This window comes from Oncorhynchus nerka, linkage group LG10 (genome assembly GCF_034236695.1).
Source record: "Oncorhynchus nerka isolate Pitt River linkage group LG10, Oner_Uvic_2.0, whole genome shotgun sequence".
Lineage (NCBI taxonomy): Eukaryota > Metazoa > Chordata > Actinopteri > Salmoniformes > Salmonidae > Oncorhynchus > Oncorhynchus nerka.
This window is the reverse complement of record NC_088405.1, coordinates 46,735,866-46,756,084: the sequence shown is the minus strand read 5'-3', so window position 1 is coordinate 46,756,084 and position 20,219 is coordinate 46,735,866. Positions and strand designations below refer to the sequence as shown.

General features: G+C 40.4%; 1 protein-coding gene across 1 annotated transcript; it reads right to left on the bottom strand.

Moving 5' to 3' along the window:
• Positions 1 to 4,374: 4,374 nt before the first annotated feature.
• arcn1a (archain 1a) lies at positions 4,375 to 20,219 on the bottom strand. The gene is made up of 10 exons (XM_029670053.2): positions 20,049 to 20,219; positions 15,440 to 15,703; positions 14,955 to 15,134; positions 14,525 to 14,727; positions 14,173 to 14,334; positions 13,768 to 13,933; positions 12,926 to 13,073; positions 6,450 to 6,558; positions 6,086 to 6,290; positions 4,375 to 5,877 (listed from the first exon to the last, which is right to left on the bottom strand). Exons 1-10 carry the CDS (start codon positions 20,049 to 20,051, stop codon positions 5,788 to 5,790), a joined length of 1,530 nt encoding a protein of 509 aa, XP_029525913.1. The 5' UTR covers positions 20,052 to 20,219; the 3' UTR covers positions 4,375 to 5,787.

Sequence of the window (20,219 nt, the reverse complement as noted above, 5' to 3'; positions counted from 1 at the left end):
GCTGAACCATTCTGTAGCTATGCCTTATATATTGTATGCTTATTTCTCATCCCTGTGCCAATCTGCCAGAGTCTGTTATGTAGACTAGAGGGAGTGAGGGATGAACCCAGAGCCAGTGAAGGGGAAGCAAATACTTTATAAATGAGCTCTTTATGGACCTCTTGAACTTAATGGACTTTGCTCGCTCAAGAGAAGAACGTCACATCCGTGCCAGGAAAAATATTCATTCATTCCTTATGGCCGGCTAAGGTTTCTAAGAAAGGCATTGTACATACCTGAGCTGAGAGGGCTTGAGTACATGCTGGAAAGTACACCGTACAGGGCAGTGAAGGCAATGACAACAAAGACCTGTTATGGAGGGGACCCAGCTGATGCTGAACAGACTTATAATTATAATGCAACTCCTCATCATTACGGATGAAGACCAAGAGACTCAGGCAATGATGTTTGTAGCAGAACTTCGAGTTCTTCTGCCGCATCATTGGCACTCCCTACAACTCACTCCCATCTCTGTAGAGCAGACCACACAAGTCCAATGCACAAGTTTACAACCCTTACACAGAGAGAGTATGATCTGAGGAGTTCAAGGCAATCATCATCTATTGTAACAAGCCACATCACACCAGAGGTCTTTCTGGCTAGGGCTGTCAAACTATGCAAATTACACTCTCTATGACCTAAGACATTTGATATGCATATTTAGGGGAAGGGGGATACCTAGTCCGTTGTTCAACAATGTATTCAACTGAAATGTGTCTTCCGCATTTAACTCAACCTATTGATTTACTGGTATGTTAATTTGTTGTTTATGACTTGTGACTTACTGATGATGCACTGCCCTTAAAGTTAGGCCGAACATATCTTTTTACTTGTGTTTTATATTTCATGACATTGCATTTTATGTACAGTGCCTTCAGAATGTATTCATACCGCTTGACATATTCGACATGTTTTACAGCTTGAATTCAAAACTGATTAAAACAATAAAACATCTTACACATCGACACACAACACCCCATAATGAATAAGTGAAAACATGTTCAGAGAAATGTTTGAAAATGTATTGGAAATTAAATACAGAAATATATCATTTATATAAGTACACCCTTGAGTCAATACTTTGTAGAATAACTTTTGGCAGCAATTACAGCTGTGAGTCTCTCTCGGTAAGTCTAAGCGCTTAACACACCTGGATTGTGCAACATTTGCCCATTATTCTTTTCAAAATTCTTCAAGCTCTATCAAATTGGTTGTTTATCATTGCTAGACAACTATTTCCAGGTCTTGCCATAGATTTTCAAATAGATTTAAGTGAAAACTATAACTCTGCCACTCAGGAACATTTACTGTCTTCTTGGTAAGCAACTCCAGAGTAGATTTGGCTTTGTGTTTTAGGTGATTGTCCTGCTGAAAGGTGAATTCATTTCCCAGTGTCTGGTGGACAGCAGACTGATCCAGGTATTCCCATAGGATTTTGCCTGTGCTTAGCTCCATTCTGTTTCTTTCTTATCCTGAACTCCCCAGTCCTTAACGATTACAAGCATACCCATAACATGATGCAGCCACCACTATGCTTGAAAATATGGAGAGCGGTACTCAGTAATGTGTTGTATTGAATTTGCCCTAAACATAACACTTTATATTCAGGACAAAAAGTTACATTTTTGGGGGCAGTATTACTTTAGTGCCTTGATGCCAACAGAATGCATCTTTTGGAATATTTTAATTCTGTACAAGCTTCCTGCTTTTCACTCTGTCAATTAGGTTAGTATTGTGGAGTAACTCATTCTATCACAGCCATTAAACTCTACTCTAACTGTTTTAAAGTCACCATTGGCCTCATGGTGAAATCCCTGTATCTTTGTAGTGACTGGGTGTATTAATCCAACATCCACCATGCTCAAAGGATATTCAATGTCCGCTTATTTATTTTTACCCTGTACAAATAGGTGCCCTTCTTTGCGAGGTATTGGAAAACCTCCCTGGTCTTTGTGAATGAATCTGTTTGAAATTCACTGTTCGACTGAGGGACCTTACAGATAATTGTATGTTTGGGATACAAAGATCAGGTAGTCATTCAAAAATCACAAACACTATTATTGCACACAGAGTGAGTCCATACAACTTTAATGTGAATTGTGAAGCACATTTTTACTACTGAGTTTATTTAAGCTTGCCATAACAAAGGGGTTGAATAATTATTGATACAGGACATGAGCTTTACATTTTTTAACTTGTAAAATATGTTGAAAAACACAATTCCACTTTGACATCATGGGGTATTATGTGTAGCCCAATGACCATCAAATTATCCAATATAATCCATACGTTTTAAATTCAGTCTGTTACCTGAAAAATGTGAAAAAAGTCAACGGGTGGGAATACTGTTAATGGCACTGTGTTTCTGCATATATACCAAGATGTTGAAATAAACCTAAGCTAAATGAATAAAAATAAAATCAGGGAGAAATTATCAGTGTTTTTAATTTTAAAGTATGCCTACTAGTACAGCTGCATCTGCACATCGGTGTATCTAGCATACAGATGATCATATCTAAATGTAACATTTTACTGTATATACCCAATAAAACACAATATTTGTGTGATCAGTAACAAAATAAACTTGCATTGCGTAATATGCCAAATAAAAAACATAAATAACTTACCTTGAATCTGACCCGCTTGAGCTTTAGTCTGGGTGCTGGGTGTGAGGAGAAAGCCTCTCCTCCGTCACTGCAGTATCCTGGGATAATCATCATCCCTGTCTTTGTGCCATCATCCAACTGAGAATCACAATACATCCCCAGGTGTCTCCCCTTTAGTTTTCCTTACAGGTTCACTCCACGACTGTCACACCCCAGCCACAATAAGAAATACAGATGAAGAAAGCCAATAGTCCAAAAGAAAGAGCTTCTTCCTCAGATCTAATAACAGAGAACACTTTATTCCAGGAGAGCCCTCGGGTTGTGGCCACCATCCGACATACCTCTCTCTCTGAGACACTGTCCGTCACACACCAAACAGTACGTCCATTAATTTCCAAAAGGCGACACACCCGCTCTCTCGTCCCACGCACTCAAAGAAGGAAGTTGCTGCCTCTCTAACCTTCTCCAGATACTAATTCCATGCATTAGTGTGTGTGTGAGGCGCATGGAAAACACTCCCTAGCTATAATAAGTCTGCCTTTCTCTCATTAGAGTTGTAATATCCTGCTTTGATTTAGCTATATGCATTCAACTCAACTCACCCTCCAATCCTCCTGTTTTCAACTCTCTACGTATTCCTGATCGTGTGTCTCCATCACACACGCTACGAAAGCTGGTCAGGGAAGCCAAATCATTAATCCCTTACTTTCTCTCTCTCACACACACACACTCTCTCTCTCTCAAGTACAGAGCAGTAAAACAGATCATTTCGACATGCATTCTCTGCCACTGAAATCCCTTTATAAAATGCACTTACGACAGAAAAGGGATGGAATAAAAGCGAGATTCAATCAGAACTTGCCCTGTCCCTGGGGGATCATCCTGTTGCTCTAGTGACCCGAATATCCTCTGTGGAGGCGGGTTGAGCTCATGGGACCGCCTGTTCAGTAGGGAGAATTTTTTTAGAAATTGAGTGAAACCGGGAGGTACTACCTGAACTTGCCCAATAGAATCACTGTTTTTCATTTTGCAAAGCGTTCTGCTACGGTGTTGCCCTAGTGAACAGTAGACAGGGACAGCTCCCTCAAAGCTTCACCTCAAAAAGGTTCAACACATACACCATGACTGGGATTATTTGAATCATTGTGTGTACTAACTCAATTGGCCTGACCAACCAGTGCCCCCGCCCATTGGTTAACCGGGCTATCTGCATTGTGTCCCGCCACCCACCACTCTTTTACGCTACAGCTACTCTGTTTATCATATATGCATAGTCACTAACCATATCTACATACTACTACAATCAGCCAGACTAACCGGTGCTTGTACGTAGCCTCGCTACTGTTATTTTTCCACTGTCTTTTTATTTCTTTACTTACCCATTGTTCACCTAATACCTTTTTTGCACTGTTGGTTAGAGCCTGTAAGTAAGCATTTCACTAAGGTCTACACCGGTTGTATTCGGCGCACGTGACAAACGTTAAACTCTGGTCTTGAAGTTCACTTGCGCATCAATTCCATATCAAATCATGTAACCCCCCCCCCCCCCCGTGCTGTCACTACTCTAGTAATCACAGAACATAGTACCACATCTATCACTACTCAAACACACTTTGATTGTGGAAACCATTTTTTATATGCAGTCACTAGATAACTGATTATTGAAATGACGACAAGTAACCTTGGTAAAGCGCATGATTCTGAAAATACTTCATTATAAAAGACCCTCTTCAGAGTTTATAATACACTTTAATCTTTTTCATGTTTACATTGGAATGTTAATTACCCATGATCATTATTCTATAGGGTTACAAAAGTCTGATTCACTTATTTACCGCCAATCTGAATCCCATACAATTCAGAAATTCAAAAAAATCCAACAAAGACAAATATTATTTAACTTCTCCCTCTCTCAATTGTATTTCATAAGCAAAGTCAAGGTGAATATGGCCATCTATATAGATACACTCTGAAACAAGAAGAGCCCTGACATTCATTCATACATACATACATACATAATAACCATGGGGGCTTATTGTAACGGGGCTGGTTTGAGGTTGGACCGTGGGTGATGTTGATGGACAGGGTTCTCCTGTGGCACAGTTGATAAGAGCATGGGTTGTGGGTTCGATTCCCATTGGGGTTACGTATGTTATAATATGTAAGCACTCACTGTACTCCAAGACGCTTAGGATAAAAGCATCTGATAATTGACATATAAAAAGGTTTGATGTTTGGAGTGTTAGACAGTCATGGTTCTTGGATAGATCATTTGCATTTGATAAGTAGACTCAAAACAGTTGAAATCTCAGACAGGACTTTTTCTTTGAATGACCTCCCGCCATTGCAAAAAGTACATACAACTACTGTGCTTGAGTTGTACTGGTCTGGTATAAAAACTTATTTCAGCATTGAATTACTCCATGCATTTGATTTGATAGCATATCACAAACAAAATATGCCATTATACATTAACTAGCCTGTAGACAGATCAGTGTAATGAAAAATAAATGATTTAATAATGAGGTCTTTCAAACTCGAGCGAAGCTAAACTATAAAACATGCAATCTTAATAATTTTAGCTAAGATTTAGCCTTGCGGGAGACAGGCAGTTCAGATCAGTTCAGTACCAATCACAAAATGTGGTTGTAGTGTTATTACCATGGACCGCAAGCCTGTTTGTATTGGAGTATGTGTAATCAAAGAGTATTTCCGTACATGATTACGACATATCTGTAAAACTATTAGCCAATAGTTCACAGAATCTGTCTGTCAATGGATTTGATACAAACTGGGCCAATGAGAGGGTCATTCACATAGCCCACCCCAGATGTCATCACCCCCCAGGTCCACCCAACCTAACCCGGATACAGTTATCTAACGTTGTCCTGTTTGACTTTACCATTCCTTCTTGCAGGTGCATCGAGCGGTTCTTTATACATACAGCTATAGGCCGATCAGTTGATAGATTTCTGGTAAAAATGTACAAAGACACTAAATGCTGGCAAGCCAAGCCATGGTGGGAAGGGTTTTTCTTTTTGAAAAGGGTTTCAAGTCCACTTCTCACTTTCATTTTGTTTCATTTTTTCATATGTCAATCCACTGATCTTGATGTTTGTTGGTAATACTGTATGTGAATATATTACAGTATTTCATACTTGTCGACCAGGAACGATGTCTCTGAGGAGAACCTCACTGGAACCTCTCCATCTACCTGGGACACTTTGGCCACCTGGAGGGAGAACAGGAGTCACATCGTCACAATGGAAATAAAATCCAAATACCATTAGGTTAACACAATAGATGGAGATCTACATGGTCTCACAAACTGCTAAACAGACTTACAGGCTGTCATTGTAAATAAGAATTTGTTTTTAACTGACTCACCTTGTGAAATAAAAGTGAAATATAATACAAATAAATAAATAAAAAACACTGACCGTTATGTCACAGTAGTTTCCTTTGGAGACGAAGGAGACGTTGACAGGGAAGAAATCATTGGGCTGGCCTGCCACGCTGAACTCCAGACTTCCTGTCTTGTTGTTGACGTCCACTACGGGTAAACACCACTCTAGAACATTCCGCCGGCTGTCATGACGATACTCTCCATCCAGGTCACCAATCACAGGTGCACCCACACCTGACCTGCAGGGACAGATAAACATATGAAATTAAACTCCGATGACAGACTGCAACAGTGTCTAAGACCCTAGTACTGGAAATTAATACGGAATCCATTGTATAGAATGGAAAAGATAAAATGAGAAATGGGATCTCAGAGGTGCTTCAGAGCGATTTACTTACGGGATGGGAATAGAGATTACTACATCATTCAGTTCAAGTGCTTCTTCCTGAAGCTCGTACTCTATGTTGACATCACAGCCAGTGGCACTCTCAGAGGGCCAGCAGTTTACTGGGGAGAAGTAGAAGAACACAACAGATAGAATACTTCAAGCGGAACTGACAGGATTTTAGCTACATTCAATCTTATTAAAATCTATTCATATACACCCCTAGGAAGATATATATCACATATATATATATATATATATTTTTTAAAAAACATTTTCTGACAAGTGAGCACTTAGAAATGGTTATTTTCACAAAATCATAGAATGTTTGGGAATGACATATAGTAAGGCATTTTGGAAAAGACATCAGTCAGGAAGTTAAAGCTTGGTCGCAAATGGGTCTTCCAAATGGACAATGACCCCAAGCATACTTCCAAAGTTGTCGCAAAATGGCTTAAGGACAACAAAGTCAAGGTATTGGAGAGGCCATCACAAAGCCCCGACCTCAATCCTATAGAACATTTGTGGGCAGAACTGAAAAAGCGTGTGCAAGCAAGGAGGCCTACAAACCTGACTGTTACACCAGCTCTGTCAGGAGGAATGGGCCAAAATTCACCCAACTAATTTTGGGAAGCTTGTGGAAGGCTACACCGAAACATTTGACCAAAGTTAAACTATTTAAAGACAATGCTACCAAATACTAATTGAGTGTATTTAAACTTCTGACCCACTGGGAATGTGATGAAAGAAATAAAAGCTGAAATAAATCACTCTATTATTCTGACATTTCACATTCTTAAAATAAAGTGGTGATCCTAACTGATCTAAGACAGGGAATTTTTTTCCAGGATTAAGTGTCAGGAATAGTGAAAAACTAGGTTTAAATGTATTTGGCTAAGGTGTATGTAAACTTCTGACTTCACAAGCCAGACATAGCCTATTTGATTTAAAAAAAAAAGAAAACATGCAACTGCGACCCAAACTGGTCATTGTTTTATTAGATAAAATATGGCCTTTTATAATGTCCACTTATGTACATAGGATGCCGTATGTAGCATTTTAACATTCAAACAAGAGATACATAATATTTGTCCAGCCTTTGCTGCTATGCTTGCAGATGTGCATTATATGCTGTGATCCTAATCAAAAAGTAGTTAACTCCAGATAACAAAAACATAGCTGTAGGTTGTTGTTACATTTAAAACTAGAGGTCGACCGATTTCAAGTTTCATAAAAATTGGTAATCGACATTTTTGGATACCTATCATGGCCGATTACATTGCACTCCACGAGGAGACTGCGTGGCAGGCTGACTACCTGTTATGCGAGTGCAGCAAGGAGCCACGGTAAGGTGCTAGCTAGCATTAAACATATCTTATAAAAGACAATCTTAACATAATCACTAGTTAACTACACATGGATGATGATATTACTAGTTTATCTAGCTTGTCCTGTATATGCAACATATAATCGATGCGGTGCCTGTTAATTTATCATTGAGTCATAGCCTACTTCGCCAAACGGGTGATTTAACAAGCACATTCGCGAAAAAAGCACTGCCGTTGCACCAATGTGTACCTAAACATAAACATCAACACCTTTCTTAAAATCAATAGAGAAGTATATATTTTTAAACCTGCATATTTAGTTCACATTGCCTGCTAACATGAATTTCTTTTAACTAGGGAAATTGTGTCACTTCTCTTGCCTTCTGTGCAACAGAGTCAGGGTATATGCAGAAGTTTGGGCTGCCTGGCTCGTTGAAACTGTGTGAAGACTATTCCTTCCTAACAAAGACAGCCAACTTCGCCAAACTAGGGATTATTCAACAAAAGCGTATTTGCGAAAAAAGCACAATCGTTGCACGAATGTACCTAACCATAAACATCAATGCCTTTCTTAAAATCAATACACAGAAGTATATTTTTTTAAGCCTGCATATTTAGTTAAAAGAAATCCAGGTTAGCAGGCAATATTAAACTAGGAAATTATGTCACTTCTCTTGCGTTCATTGCATGCAGAGTCAGGGTATATGCAGCAGTTTGGGCCGTCTGGCTCGTTGCGAACTAATTTGCCAGAATTTTACGTAATTATGACATAACATTGAAGGTTGTACAATGTAACAGGAATATTTAGACTTATGGATGCCACCCGTTAGATAAAATACGGAACGGTTCCGTATTTCACTGAAAGAATAAACATTTTGTTTTCGAAATGATAGTTTCCAGATTTGACCATATTAATGACCTAAGGCTCGTATTTCTGTGTGTTATGTTATAATTAAGTCTGATTTGATATAGCAGTCTGACTGAGCGGTGGAAGGCAGTAGCAGGCTCATAAGCATTCATTCAAACAGCACTTACGTGCATTTGCCAGCAGCTCTTCGCTGTGATTCAAGCATTGAGCTGTTTATGACTTCAAGCCTATCAACTCCCAAGATTAGGCTGGTGTAACCGATGTGAAATGGCTAGCTAGTTAGCGGGGTGCGCGCTAATAGCGTTTCAATCGGTGACGTCACTCGCTCTGAGGACGTGAAGTAGTTGTTCCCCTTGCTCTGCAAGGTCCTCGGCTTTTGTGGAGCGATGGGTAACGATGCTTCGAGGGTGGCTGTTGTCGATGGTTCGAGCCCAGGTAGGGGCGAGGAGAGGGACGGAAGCTATACTGTTACACTGGCAATACTAAAGTGCCTATACGAATATCCAATAGTCAAAGGTATATGAATTACAAATGGTAGAGAGAAATAGTCCTGTAATTCCTATAACCTAAAACATCTTACCATGAAATATTGAAGACTCATGTTAAAAGGAACCACCAGCTTTCATATGTTCTCATGTTCTGAGCAAGGAACTTAAACATAGCTTTTTTTACATGGCACATATTGCACATATTGCACTTTTACTTTCTTCTCCAACACTTTGTTTTGGATTATTTAAACCAAATTGAACATGCTTCATTATTTTTTTTAGGCTAAATTGATTTCATTGATGTATTATAAGTTAAAATAAAAGTGTTCATTCAGTATTGTTGTAATTGTCATTATTACAAATAATAATTTTTAAAAGTAAACGTGTTTTTCTTTTTTTTTAATTTATAAAAATGTTGTATGTTTTTTTAATTTATTTTTTATTTTATTTTTTAAATTGTCCGATTAATCGGTATCGGCTTTTTTTTGGTCCTTCAATAATCGGTATCGGCGTTAAAATCTTAAAATCGACCAACCTCTAATTTAAACTTAAAACATGTTTTTCCTTTTTCCACTGCATGGATCACCAGTGCAGCTGAATGCAGCATTGCTGTACGGTGCACTCAAAATGTAGCCAGACTGCAACATTTTAGTAGCCTAGCTAGGACAGTGGCATGTGTCTGTACACTTTCCCTCGGGGAGGGGCTGTAAACGGAACACAGGAAAGCAGCACAAGTGAAGCTGAATTCACATTCAAACTCAACTGTTGACTGATTAATACTTATTTGTGCGTCCCATTTGGCCAGCGGTCCTTGAGTTTGACACGTGCGCTAGGCTATTAGCCACATTATGATTGACTTGTGATCATTGCCCTTGCTAGTTTAATTGTATTGTGATGCTAGACAGTTGTATGTCTTTGTTCAAAATAGTGAGTCATTGAAACTGAAACAGTGCATCCCGAATTGGTGGCAGCAGCAAACAATTTACCAGGCCAGCTGTGATTTACAACCTGACAGCAGTATTTTTTTGACTACCATGAAATGGTATTGATGAATTAAATTAATTATGCATTAAACTGTATCCATCTATTCTGCCAGTAAGAAAGGCACTATTCTGCCTTTCTGTACATCATGGATTTGAGTCAAATATAACCTGTTTTTTTTTTTTTTTACTTCTTAAAGTTGGTTTTGAAGCATAAACTTGGAATTTCATATTTTTGACTCAAATGATTGTCTGTTTGTTTCATGTCTGTTTCATATTTGCAAAGTAGTTAAAATGCTGTCAGTTCCAATTTAAAAATAGAATGCTGACAATGCCTAGAACATAAGATTTAGAATGTTTTGAACACAAGAGGCCTTTATCAATAAACCGTCACAATACGGTGCAGACCCCCAGCTCCGCTAAACCCATTGACAACTAAGTGCCGTTTTCACAAGATTGTGAAATAAAATGTCATAACTATTTGGTTAACATAACCTCTTGAAGAGCATAGTCAGAACTACACATATAACTATCAGAGTTTTATACAGCAAGAACGGCATGATTTTCATGATCAGTAAACATCAATTGATCATGTATGTTCATGATACACGAGGGTAGCCTATCCATTTGGCATGTAGTTAGCTAGCTAGCTAAGCACACAACATGCATCAGCTTGCTTCACCAGAGGTTAGGACTTTGAAAAGAGCTTCACTTCGGCAAGTCATTGTCCTGGTAAAGTTGGCAGTCGGACCACTGTCCTCACCACTATATATGGCAAGCAAATCACGCAATATTTGGATATAGCCATCTAGTTAATCCCCTGAAAGGTAACTTGTTAACTAGCCATATTGATGTGGTCCATGGTCTGTCAGCAGAACTCTTGATTAAACAACATTAAAAACAATGTTGAAAAGGGGATAATGTTAGCAAACTTCGCTAGGCCTATGTTAAGTTGGAGAGAAAAAGTACATCAGGTCTACTTACCACTATGTTTAGCCAACGGTACAAAGTTTCTTACCGGTAACTGGCAAAGTACACATTATCAGATAACAGTACATCAGCAAATGCTCCCTTCTGCTGCTTGACAGGCAGAGCCCACAAAGGATTGGAAATTAACCGACACCACTCATACTTGTCAAGTACAGTTATTTTTTAAATGTTCTATCACTCAAATATCCAGCTAATGGTGGAGAGATGTCATGAGTATACCCTCACGTATCTGAAATTACATTATCAATTTGTATTTATTATGGATCCCCATTAGCTGCTGCCAAGGCAGGAAGCTACTCTTCCTGGGGTCCAGCAAAATGAAGGCAGTTCATATAATTTTTTAAAACATTACAATACATTCACAACACACCGTGTGCCCTCAGGCCCCTACTCCACCACTAAATCCATGTGTATGTATAGTGGGTATGTTATTTTGTGTGTGTGTGCGTGCATGTGTCTATAAGGTGTTTTTTTTAATCTAATTTTATTGCTTGTGTCAGTTACTTGATGTGGAATAGAGTTCCATGTAGTCATGGTTCTATGTAGTACTGTGTGCCTCCCATAGTCTGTTCTGGACTTGGGGACTGTGAAAAGACCTCGTGGCATGTCTTGTGGAATATGCATGGGTGTCCGAGCCGTGTGCCAGTAGTTTAGACAGACAGCTCGGTGCATTCAACTTGTCAATACCTCTCATAAATAAAAGTAGTCAAGAAGTCAATCTATCCTCCACTTTGAGCCATGAGAGATTGACATGCATATTATTAATATTAGCTTTCTGTGTACATCCAGGGGCCAGCCGTGCTGCCCTGTTCTGAGCCAAAAGCCAAGTCCTTTTTTGTGGCACCTGACCACACGACAGTGTTGTTAAGGCAGAGCATCACTTCACTATAGACAGACTTCTCCCCATTTTAGCTACTACTTCATCAATATGTTTCGACCATGACAGTTTACAATCTAGTGTTACTCCAAGCAGTTCAGTCATCTCAATTTCCACATGATTTATTACAAGATTTAGTTGAGGTTTAGGGTTTAGTGAGTGTTTTGTTCTAAATACAATGCTTTTTAGTTTTAGAAATATTTAGGGCTAACATTCCTTGTCACCCACTCTGAATCTAACTGCAGCTCTTTGTTGAGTGCTGCAGGCATTTCAGTCGCTGTAGTAGCTGTCGTGTATATATAGAATACATAGATACTCTGGCTTTACTCAAAGTCAGTGGCATGCCGTTAGTAAACATTTTTAAAACAAGGGGCCTAAACAGCTACCCTATATTTGATAGGCTTCCATTAAAGAACACCCTCTGTGTTCTGTTAGACAAGTAACTCTTTATCCACATTACAGCAGGGGGTGTAAAGCCAAAACACATACATTTTTCCAACAGCAGACTATGATCAATAACATCCAAAGCTGCACTGAAGTCTAATTTATGTTTACTGATCATGAAAAGCATGCAGTTACTTGCTGTATAACTCTGATGACAAGAGCTAAATGTGCATAATTGTTTCACATGGAATAATCAGAAATCTGTAGTTGTGACTATGCTCCTCAAGAGGTGATGTTACAACCAAATAGTTAACATTTAATTAACAATCCCTCGAAAATGACACGGTTGTCAATGGTTTTAGCGGAGCTGGGGGTCTCCTTGCCCCCCAGCAGGCCAATTTAACGCACTACACCTTGTGATGCTATATTGATAACAACCTATTAGAATGCTTGGAACAAAATAGTTGGAATGCTTGGAACATAATGGGTTCCAGCTCTCCAGAGAGAGAAACACTAAGGAAAAACAGTATACACTAGTATAGAAATACTTAAAACTCTAGTAAAGTGTACTGACTCGTTAGTGGTATGAGGGTCTCATCTGTGGTCTGTAGCCTCCACTTGAGCACGCCCACATCATTGTTCAGAGGGAAGGACTTGTCTGGGTTCTTCAGGCCCAGCACGGAGTCTGTGGTAAAGAGCTTCTTATCCACGTTAGGGTGGGTCTGGACAGTGCAGGGAGGGAAAAATTGATAGATACACATTGTTAATGGCTTCACAGGTCGCAGTGGTCTAAGGCACTGCATCACAGTGCTAGCTGTGCCACCAGAGACTCTGGGTTCGAGCCCAGGTTCTGTCGCAGCCGGCCGAGACCGGGAGGTCCATGGGGCGACACACAATTGGCCTAGCGTCACCCGGGTTAGGGAGGGTTTGGCCGGTAGGGATATCCTTGTCTCATCGCGCACTAGCGACTCCTGTCGCGCAGTGCACGCTGACCAGGTCGCTAGGTGCACGGTGTTTCCTCCGACACATTGGTGCGGCTGGCTTCCGGGTTGGATGCGCGCTGTGTTAAGAAGTGGTTGGGTTGTGTTTCGGTGGACGCATGACTCTCGACCTTCGTCTCTCCCGAGCCTGTACGGGAGTTGTAGCGATGAGACAACTAACAATTGGATACTTTTTTTACTACGAAATTGGGGAGAAAAAGGGGGTAAAAAAAATATTTTAAAAATATTTTAAAAACACATTGTTAAAATTCCCATGGCATCATGCTGCACCAAAAGCAAATACAACTGTGGTTGTGTACCATTTTAAATCTTGACACAGGCCAAATCCATGAATGCCTTGACATGTATATCTGTTGTGTTGAGGTAGTGAACCTTTCCCCCTTTGGAACAAATTATGTATTTGTTTGGAACCTACCTGCAGCTGGACTCCCTTCTTGTCACCGTTGTTGATGGTGAGGCGAATGCGTCCGTTCTTGTCGTCGGCCACTCGGAGGGTGATCATACCCAGGACCTCCAGGTTCTGTAGCCCTCCATCTCTCCCACAGGTCAGGCTGATTTTCTCCTCACAACGCAGGTGCACACTGGGAACCAGGGGGCAGAGGTAAGATACAGTTGAACATATCAACCTGCAGGTGTTTGAGTCCAACTACATTGCAGTCTGGACTGTGTAGAATCACTGATCTACAATCACTTTGCATCCCAAATTACTCTGCATTATGGGATCAAGATGAGCGATTCTGTGCCTTGCCTTGTGCAAACTGATTCCTCAAACACACTGCCTGTAATCAGTGGGATATAATATAAAACCTGGTAAACCTACCTCTCTGTGTTAACTGGTGGAGGCAGGGCTTTGGATGCCTCGGAGGGCCTCTTCCCTGAGCTGGGCATGATGACTTGACCTTCAGACTTGAGCTTGTCCACAAAGTCATCTACCTCCTTCCCTCTGGCACTCAGCTTCAGGGCCTTACTGGGACCACTAGCCCTACGGAGGAATACATAGCTCATGAACTTTCTGCAATATTAAAAATACATGACAAAACAAGTTTCACAAATTCCATTGAGCATAACCAACCAAGAAATATACTAACAAATACGTCTTACACATAGAACACAGGATACATTCATCATAACAATCAAAACACCTCAAAATCCTAATATACTGAGGGTAGTACCTGGCAGGGACAGGTGAAGCCTTGGGTTTCTCTGGCTCCATGAGGGTGTCTGTGATGATGGTAGCGTTGCTGCTGCTGGACATGCTGCCGAACCCGCCGGAGAACCCTGGAGACTTCTTCCCTGAACGGTCCGCGTCCCGCCTGGCCTGTTGCAGCTCCTTCGCCTTTCTCCTCATCTCTGCCTTAGCCTCTCGCTCCTGGGTCTGAGATGGAGAGAGAACAAAGGAGACTTTCGGAATAAAACATGAATGTCTTTTGGACCAAAACCCCTTCATTCAGACTAGTGTTGTATTTAGCAATTCAGCTACATTACAATAATAATGTAATTATGTTCAGTTCTGCTGTTCAGTTCTGCTGCTCCCCTTCATTCAGACTCAGTAATAACGTAATGTAAATCTGTTCATTAGTTCTGCTGCTGCTCTCTTTTCACCTCTCGGACGGCGCGGAACACCTTCTCCTCGTGAGAGTCCATCTCTGTGAATGTTCTGATCTGGGCCAGGTTGACATTCTCCCTGTAGCCCAGCGCCACGATCTCATCAAAGGCAAAGATCAGGTCAAAACAGTGTTCCGAGACCTCCCCTTCCTCCAGCACCCGACAGTACTCTGGGATCTAAGGAAGAAATATATTTGGTCATTTAGTCATCCATGCTCAACTCATCACAAATTCCTACTGATACTTTTACTCAGCGGCAAACTTTGTATTGGCTCTGCCAAACTGAAAAAACAACAACTGTTTTTTACTTTAAACTTAGAAACAGTTTGTTTGGGCTACGCGTAACAAACACTGTTTACATAATGTGTGTCCTCTGCCACTTCTAGAAGTATGTGTGGGTGAGACCATGTGTGAGTCGGCGACTGAGGATATTTGTGAAGGTGCGTGCGTGTGAACAGGGCATCTGTGAGAGTATGTCATACCACGCGTGAGAAGAGGCGTAGTGTCTCCAGGTCCTCTAGGATGTTGCTGTTCTTGGTGGTGACCAGCACCATGTAGAGCTTCTCCAGGGGCTGGTAAACGTAGCGCACGCTCTCAGTCTCCACAAACGTGTGCTGCTTGCCTGTGTTCATCAGCTTGGGGAAGGCGGCCAGCAGGCCCTCCACGCGCGTCCGGGTCATCTCCACAAACTGCCGCGACACGATGGCCTTGCCCGCCTTGGTGCACACCGCTGCTGCCAACAGCACCTGGGACAAGAGGAAGAGGCCATAGTTACAGAAAAGCAATGATTGAGTCCATGCATGGATAGGATTCAAGACGTGTAGACAAAATATTCAAGTGTTGCTCCTATTCAGCTAATATTACAATATAAACTGAGTGTACAAAACATTAGGAACACCATATTGAGTTGTTCCCCCTTTTGCACGAGAACAGCCTCCATTCGTCAGGGCATGACTACAAGTTTCGCTAGTGTCCCACAGGGATACTGGCCCATGTTGACTCCAATGCTTTCCACAGTTGTATCAAGTTGGCTGGATGTCCTTTGGGTGGTGGACCATTCTTGATACACACGGGAAACTGTTGAGCGTGAAAACCCAGCAGCGTTGCAGTTCTTGACACAAACCGGTGCACCTGGCACCTACTACCATATCCCGTTCAAAGGCATTTCAATATCTTGTCTTGCCCATTCACCCTCTGAATGGCACACATACATAATCCTCAATGTCACAAGTCTTCAAAATCCTTTTTTAACCTGTCTCCTTCCCTTAATCTACACTGATTGAAGTAGATTTCACAGGTGACATCAATAAGAGATCATAGCTTTCACCTTGTCAGTGTCATATTCCTAATGTTTAGTACACTCGGTGTACGGCTTTTGAAGTCAGCTATCACAGTGGTCACTTCTAACAAGACACATGAGATGTCTTGAATTAATGAACATCAACACCATAAGGGGCAAAAATATCCTGGTTAGGTAACATAGCAGTAGCTGCTCTTTAAGTTCTGAGAGAAAAACAAATGTTATTTTCATTCAACCTCAAAGATTCAGTTAAATGAGCACATTGTGTTACCTTGGTTTTATGTTTTCAATCATCTTTTTCAGAGGTAGGCTAATACTAACACAATGAACCACCGCAAATACGGTTGACCACACGCACAAACATAGTCTCAGTTTCCTTTAGTGTGACTGGAAACAGAACACCAAGAAGTTGACTTCAGGTTTTTGTTACTTGTAAAATAGCCTAAATTAATTCTGACAGTAAGTGTTTGTCTGTGGCCTGAATTTGATTTAATGTATATAAATACATTTGGGAAAGTTCAGCCACACTACCAATTACTAGGCCTAATCTAAAAATCAACCTTCCTGTCTCTCTCTTGTTATATAAGGAAGTCTATGACTCCATAACTGTTTGATCATGGAAAAGGTGTCAATGAGTGCCAACTCAAGTCTATCGCTAAATTCCAAACAGCCCCTACTAGACACTTCAGTTGGCCTGAAATGTTTGGATGTACAGTGCCTTCAGGAGGTATTCACAGCCCTCGACTTTTTCCACATTTTATTGTGTTACAAGGTGATTTAAAAAATGGATAACATTGTTTTTTTTTGGTCAACAGCCACACACAATACACCCCATAATGTCAAAGTGGAATTCCGTGTTTTTCAAATTTTTTAAGTATTCAAACCCTTTGTAATAGCAGGCCTAAATAAGGAGTACAAATGTGCTTAACAAGTCACATAAGTTGCATGGACCTTGCGCAATATTAGCGTTTAACATGATTTTTTAGGACTACCTCATCTCTGTACCCAACATTCAATTATCTATAAAAATGGTCCCTCAGTTGAGCAGTGAATTTCAAAACAGAGATTCAACCACAAAGATCAGGGAGGTTTTCCTTAGCCTCACAAATGTAGATGGCTACAAAAAATTTTAAAAGCAGACATTTTATTAATTACACTTTGGATGGTGCATCAATACATCCAATCACTACAAAGATACAGGTGTCCTTCCTAATTCGGTTTCCGGAGAGGGAAAAAAATACACTCAATGATTTCCCCATGAGGCTAATGGTGACTTTAAAACAGTTACAGGAGAAAACTCAAATGTACCAAATACAAGAGGTGTAGACCTTACCGTAAAATGTTTACTTACAAACCCTTAAGGCCTGATTCACACAGTCTCCTCTGAACAGCTGATGTTGAGATAGATGTGTCTGTTACTTTAACTCTGAAGCACTTATTTGGGCGACAACTTCTGACGCTGGTAACTAATGAACTTATCCTCTGCAGCAGAGGTTATTCTGGGTCTTCCTTTCCTGTGGCAGTCCTCATGAGAGCCCGTTTCATCACAGTTCTTGGCGGTTTTTGCGACTGCACTTGAAGAAATTTTCAAAGTTCTTGCCATTTTCCAGATTGACTGACCTTCATGTCTTAAAGTAATGATGACCGTCATTTCTCTTTGCATATTTGAGCTGTTCTTGCCATGATATGGATTTGGGTCTTTTTCCAAATAGGATTATCTTCTATATACAACCCCTACCTTGTCAACACAACTGATTGTCTAAAAGCATTAAGAAATTCAACAAATGAACTTTTAACAAGGCACTCCTGTTAACTGAAATGCATTCCAAGTGAGTACCTCATGAAGCAGGTTGAGAGAATACCAAGAGTGTGCAAAGCTGTCATCAAGGCAAAAGGTGGCTACTTTGTTGAATTGCAAATATATTTTGATTTGTTTAACATGTTTTTGGTTACTACATGATTCCATGTGTTATTTCATAGTTTTAATGTCTTCACTGTTATTCTACAATGTTGAAAATTGTAAAAAATTAAAAACCCTGGAATAAGTATGTACACACATGCATACACAGTACCAGTCAAAAGTTAAATATAAATATCTGCTACTGCTCGACTTAAAAAAAAAAAAATGTAAACGGTCGACCAACAGCCTATCGACCAAACAATAGACCAGTCAACTAATTGGGGTCAAGAGATTAATGATTGAAATAAAATTACCACCGATGTTATGTAGTTAAGACTGGTACATTTTGGTAATTTTTTTCATTCAAAATGTTCAAATTTAATGACATTGAATATCGACCTAAAATATCATCCATCAACCTCCTTGGCGCCCAAATATCGGTAGCGGCCCTAAAACAATCTATATTGGTCGTTCTCTAGGTGATATCCTGTATCATGGGTGCACACTCCGTAGCAAACGCTGTACATTGAATATATGTACACCCCCAATGCAATTATGCAGTCTAATAAATCCAGTGGGAAACGTTAATTAATTATTGTAATCCTTGTAAATGATCTAACATTCCAACCTTCTTTAGCATTCTTTTTTTTATTTTTTAATGGGGGGGTGCTCCTGAGAGGTGCAGCGGTATAAGGCACTGCATCTCAGCGCTAGAGGCGTCACTACAGACCCTGGGTCAATTCCAGGCTGTATCACAACCGACCATGATGATTGGGAGTACCATAAGGGAGGTGCAAAATTGGCCCAGGGTCATCCGGGTTAGGCCGTCAATGTAAATAAGAATGTATTCTTAACTGACTTGCCTAGTTAAATTTAGGTTAAATAAAATAACTTTAACCAAGTGCGCATGCGCCAAATTCACCTTCGGCAGCGCTACAGTATCCCTAAAAATCATAGATTTTTATTTGTATTTAGACATTTTTTTGTACGCATAACGGCAATAATTCGGGGCTGTGGGTAGTTTAGTGGTTAGAGCGTTGGGCCAGGTTGCCAGATCGAATCCCCGAGCCGACAAGGTAAAAATCTGTCGTCTGCCACTGCACAAGGCAGCTAGCCTACTGTTCCCAGGCCGTCATTGTAAATAAGAATTTGTTCTTAACTGACTTGTCTAGTTAAATAAAAGGTTCAAATAAATATGTATAGTAAGTACCGATCGTTTTTTGACAACGTTTGCAGAGCTGGCTAATGTTGGGACTGACTTTGAATTTAAGGATCCTGGGCGTCAGAGATCGTCATATTCATCGTCTCCTCAAACTCAGGTACTGGTTCCACCTAACCCTTACCATTTTAACATGTCAACTTCAACGGGGTAGGCGTCCCAAGGATCCAAGATAGCATGGACTATTCCAATATTGTGGCTAGCTTCACACAGCTATCAACTTGGCAAGCTTGGTATAGAAGCTGGGATCCTCAATTTTAACTCGAGACATAATAGGGAATCTAGACTTTTCACCAGTCATTTACAGAGTGGCTATTTTGTAAACTCTGCAATCTAACCAATACCAGTTAAATGACTTACAATTAACAGCTAATATAACATTAGCTACCTAGGCCTGCTGATACAAAACAGACGCAAAGGCTAACTAGCTGACGTTAGCTGAGCTGGCGTTAATCGACGAGATGGCGCTTGAAAGCGCTATTGATAGCTTGCTAATGATATAAAGCCCAATATATACTAAAGGGGAGTATATTTGCCTGCATACGCAGCAAAATTAGCTATGTTAACTTGCTAGATTGTTAGCTATAAGCAAATGCAATGTTCACAGTCAAGCGGAACAAGACAGATAGCTAGAAGCTAAATACAGTAGATCAATTACATTTCATAGCTCACCATTTTTTTGTTATTCCTTGTGCTACAAATCCTTGTGCCGTTTCCGTAATGTAATACCACGTATTAGTGTCTAAACTATAATATTTATGCGGAGTGAAACTTGCGTCTGTTTGATTTACTGTCTCAATATGGAAGGACCTCTAGCCACGTCTCCACCGGAAAGAGCTCGTC

Bases quoted from the DNA above. Each gene is read 5' to 3' on its own strand.
- arcn1a (XM_029670053.2), bottom strand. The intron at 15,135-15,439 runs GTATGACATACT...TTTCTTCCTTAG, and splicing joins TACGCCTCTTCTCACGCGTG to ATCCCAGAGTACTGTCGGGT. The intron at 13,934-14,172 runs GTAGGTTTACCA...CCTGGTTCCCAG, and splicing joins CCACCAGTTAACACAGAGAG to TGTGCACCTGCGTTGTGAGG.